The sequence below is a fragment of the Pyxicephalus adspersus genome, chromosome 7 (genome assembly GCF_032062135.1).
Source record: "Pyxicephalus adspersus chromosome 7, UCB_Pads_2.0, whole genome shotgun sequence".
Classification (NCBI taxonomy): Eukaryota; Metazoa; Chordata; class Amphibia; order Anura; family Pyxicephalidae; genus Pyxicephalus; species Pyxicephalus adspersus.
In genome coordinates, this window is record NC_092864.1 from 72,614,594 (window position 1) to 72,619,787 (window position 5,194).

The 5,194-nt window shown below is 35.0% G+C and overlaps 1 protein-coding gene across 1 annotated transcript in view; it reads left to right on the forward strand.

The window, feature by feature from the left end:
• The window catches only part of OTOA (otoancorin), a 43,543-nt gene that overhangs the window by 11,554 nt on the left and 26,795 nt on the right, over positions 1-5,194 (forward strand). The window contains exons 4-5 of the mRNA XM_072419178.1: positions 377-516; positions 3,582-3,705. Coding sequence (XP_072275279.1) covers positions 377-516; positions 3,582-3,705 — 264 coding nt within the window. The remainder of the gene's footprint in view (positions 1-376; positions 517-3,581; positions 3,706-5,194) is intronic.

Sequence of the window (5,194 nt, forward strand, 5' to 3'; positions counted from 1 at the left end):
ATCTATCTATCTATCTATCTATCTATCTATTCCATATCTATCTATCCCCTATCTATCTATCTATCTATCTATCTATCTATCTATCTATTCCATATCTATCTATCTATCTATCTATCTATCTATCTATCTATCTATCTATTCCATAGCTATCTATCTATCTATCTATTCCATATTCATTTATCTATCTATCTATCTATCTATCTATCTATCTATCTATCTATCTATTATATATATATCTATTATATATATATTATATATTATATATATTATATCTATTATTCGTTTTAAATGTTGTTTAAATTGAGAACATTTTCTAAGATAATGAGCCATCCCATATGCTTGGACATATTAGTGTAAAACTTCACTCTCTTCCTAGATCCGCATGTTTATAAGTTATGACAATGCAACAAAGCAGCTGGATACAGTGTATGATATTACAGAAGAGCTTGCTAAGGCATTCCTGGAACTTATAAACTCATCGGGGTTTGATATGAGGAACATCTCTACTATATACAGGTAAGTTTACAATACATGTTATGTGTTTTCAGACTGGTCCTTCTTCATCTCCATATTCTTCATCTCCATATTCTTCATCTCCATATTCTTCATCTCCATACTGCTCCACTGACTATGACATTTATCAGTGACTATATGCAAATGTTCAATCGCCAGAACAGGAGAACAGTACTACATATGTGGAATAACAAAGTTATGATGTGATTTGTGGAAACATATGCGGTAACTTCAACACCCCAAAACGCTCCTTGCACCCCTCTACAATTCACTGGCCTGCTATTTGTGACTTTTTAAAAAATGTACCCAATGCAGGATTCTTTGGGCTGTCCCATACAGCCCATTCTAAATAATGTGCTGCCCTGATGTAACTCACACCAATGGGAACAGCAAGGGTTACAATAGTGGGAACACTCCCTGAGCAATTTATTCCTTTCTGGAAAATCTGTTGAAATTCTCATTATTGATTCCTTGTAGATACAGTAAAGTAAGTGAGTGTTGTCATCCTGGGACATAAAATGTGTTACTAGAAGGTGAAATAAAGAAAAATGCATGAACTAATAAACTATAATGTAGTTAGACATAAGAAAGTTTTGCCAAAGAAGGATTTGCATACTAGTATTTTAACACATATATATTTGACCAGCCGTAAGGTGACTATGGAAAATAAAAAAGACTAAAGATGGCTTTTATGGCAATCTAATACAAAGTTTTTTATAATTACATAAAGGAGATAATACGTAGATCCTTGACTAGGCAAAGTGCTCCTATCAGTAACAAATGTGACTCAAATGGTCAAAATGTACATCTCAGTTATGAACAACATGATGTCTTGTCTCCATTCCCGACACGTTTCGCTCTGGGGCTTCTTCAGGGAATTTAGAGACTTAGCTATTATGTTAGCAAAGGGGATACACATAGAAAAAAACCTTAATATATACAAAAATTATTACATACATATATCAACTGTATGTTATATATTTCACATATATCATATATATTCAACACTCATTTAGTTATGTAACAAGGGTTATTCACTCAGTTATGTAACAAGGGTTTTAGCCAACAAAGTATTTTATTGGTGATAACTATTACTGGGACTTACTTGTTCCTTAGATAGTTGTGAGTCAAATAGAATAAACTGGAGTCATTGCAAAGATGAGGTTAAGGGAGTATCGCCGTGTAAAGTAGGGTATACAAATCCAGCTACTCTACATGGCAATACTCCCTTAACATTGTCTTTGTAATGTAGTTTGTTCTTTTGTGAATTTAAATATCACATCTCTGTGTGTAAGAGGTGCTCAAGGGTGGAATGATTGTGTCCGCACAGCCAATATCTATGGCAAGCCTCAGCTCGAAATGTTAGGAACAAAGCAAACTAGGGCTGTAAAAAAACAAACAATTACAGCATAAGCTTTTTAGTGTCCATTGTTTTTACCAGGTGTTTTTTGACAGAGCTGAAACTATAGTTTTGCATTAAAATAGGAGACACAACTGAATGTGGCCAGTGTGCTATACTGCAAAGCATGGTACTGTAACACAATGGTTGCCAACCTTTTCGGACCTACAAACCACTAATTGCACGGACTCTGGACAGCGCCGTGTGCCACTCAAAGGGGAAGAAACTTGACATCATGATGCCAGAACCTACCCACAGGCTCAGACCTGCGATGGCCGTTGTGTCCATATGGGGGACATGGTCGGCGGCCAGTGTGCCCCCCATTAGGGTCCTTCTCCTGATGCACCGGCCAGAGCCGCAGGCCACCAAAATTTTTTTACAGACCACAGGAAGGTGACCGCTGCTGTAACACATGAATATAAAAACATATGCATCAAAAAATAGAACATTCACAACCGCATTATATACTTTATACAGTCATAGAACAAGTACAAAATGTGACCAGGGACTTCAAACATATCTCATAACCCTAAAAGTCTTTTAAATAAAAGAGCAGTTATGTGAGTCATTTAGCTATCTTTTCATCTTCTGCAAGCCCTGCAATGCTGCATTTCCATCATTAGTACCTGTTGGTGCAAAGCCCTTGGTGCCTAAACTAACTTCTTCTGATGGCACCACTTCTTTCCATAGAACACTTTTTTTGGTTTTACTGGTCCTTACCTGTCTTAGAAAATTGCAATAATGGGAAAGAGTGTGACCAATAATTATACAGTAAAAGGAGAAGTTGTCTGGCCCCATTGCCCAGAAGTGCAATAGCCTTTTGCCTAACTGTAATCCAGCCCTAATCCCTGAAATTATATTCATGGTTCAATATGTTTTTATTGGAAAAATATTCAAAATAAAGTTTTTACATTATAAGAGATTTGTAAATGGTATACAGAATACAAAATATAAACAACATTATATACTTCTGGAAAGAATTACCATTGGATAGAACAGTGTAAATGAGAAACCAGAACAATATAGACCATTGTATAAGCTTATTTTCCTGGGGTAGGGGTGGGAATAGTGGGGTTTGGAAGAGAGAGGGTGGGGGGGGGGGGGACACCTTGTGAATGGGAACTAAGGGGTATTGAAATATATCAATGTCTGGGTTAATGATCAGTTATCTAAAGAGATGTACCAAGCCTATGTTTTAGCCTGGGAGAGGTACTATAGTGTTCCCAGCATGCCCAACGGCCAGTAAGTTTCTCTAATATTATTATTAATATTACATAGTATTTATATAGCACCATCATATTACGCAGCCCTGTATATAGCCCATAGTCGTGTTCTCTAAGCAATCATTATTATTTTTTTGTTGACTTAATTATTTGTTGACTTTTTGGTTATCCATAAAGCTAGGTAACAGTTTGTTATATGTCTCTTTGAGTATCTTATAAATGATAGATATTAACCTAAAATTATATTTATATAGTGAGTTTGCTAGATTGATAATACCTTTGGTAGAACTGAATGGGTTCCAAATGCTCTATCCTTTAAATATATTGCATTGAGGTTCTTTATCTTGGTAAATTTTGAATTATATAACGTGACACTAGAGGTTTTCAAGTATCTATAAATTAGATTTTTTCCTATAATATTACTTGTTTTGCTTTGTTTATTGTAGACTGGGTTTGCTGGTCTGCTTCTATGATGATATCCAAGATATTGACTCATCGATGGCAAAAGCCTTACTGCATCAGATGATCAAGTGCAACCAACTAAAGGGTTTTCATGCCGATGTACAGAAGGTGGATTCATGTAATTTATTAAATCTTTAATACTCCCCAAGGTTTTGATTGACAGTAGTTGTATGGACAACGTATAAAAACAATCTCAACTTTTAAATTGTTTTACAACCTTTTATCTTTCCCTGGTACAGCTATCACAAAATCACTCTTGGCTGGAGTTGGGCTGTAAAGTGAATCTGTGACCTGGCTATGGACATTTAAGTAGTTACATATTCATAACAAGCAATATTACATTATTAAATGTATGGTCGCTGACCACCATATTCCATGGTGCTCCATTCACTGGATGACGAGCGCTGTACACACGCAAGATCCGATATCAGCCCTGAGCCGTTTATCGGACGAGAACCATTGCACATGTGTACCTAGCCTTAGTGGCTCACTGCATATTGCTTCCTGTTGGTGTGGGAAGGGAAGAAGAAAAAGAATGACTTGAATGATTTCTTGCTCCTGCAAATCAATTGTTGATAAGTGAGTCAGTATGCACTTGTTTTATCTCATCTATCTCATCATCCTTATCTATAGATCATCTACTGTTTGTTGAGAGTATGTAAATTCATGAATACCCATAGGTGGCCACAGGTTCACATAAACTTTGTTGCTTTTTCACTATCCCTGTAAAATGATTAGGGCTGCGTACACTATTGCACACTAGTGCACACATTATCATTGCTGGAAACAATTTTTCATGTTCGTTTCGTATTTGTGTACAGCTACATGCACTGAAAAATACATAAAACACATATAATGCATTTTTAATGCAATGCCAATTATCTCGCTAAAAAACTTAAATATATGGCATCAGGGTTTTAACAACAAACAGTTAACAAGTATCACATTGAAATTATTGGTACTGAATAAATTATTTTCTTTAACTATAGTGCGGTAGATCATGCCCAAAGCAAAATATATGTATATATACCAAGATTTATTTTTTTCCTCAAAATCCCATTAACTAATGAATCTTGGTTTATACATGGGTCACACCAGTAGATGGCGTTGTGTCTTTATGTAAAGAGTGTAACAAACTCTTTCTGCTGGAGGCAATAGTTTGTAACTATTTTTCAGGGAAAAAATTTCATCTACAGTTTCTGTATGACTGAAAGTCACAAAATAGATTGAGATCACATCAAAATGTAGTTTCTTGGTCCCTTTAAAATGTTTAAAAATAACATTCAGTATTTAGTTTTAATTATATGCAAAGATACATTTTACAAAATTCAGTGCATCATAAACATCAAAAGAGATACATTTTAAATATCCCTCAAACAATACTATAAAGTTAGTTATCTTGTATGTTCCACTATTTTAAACATATATAGGATACAAAAGATCCTCCAAAATCATGGCACAGAGAATTGTACCACTGTTGTTTAAGGGTAATGTATTCAAATAATCTGTGTCACTTTATTGAGATATATCAACAGGAATAAAACAAGTATAGGAACAAAGAAGGAATTTCAAACAAATAGATGGACATCAAGGGACA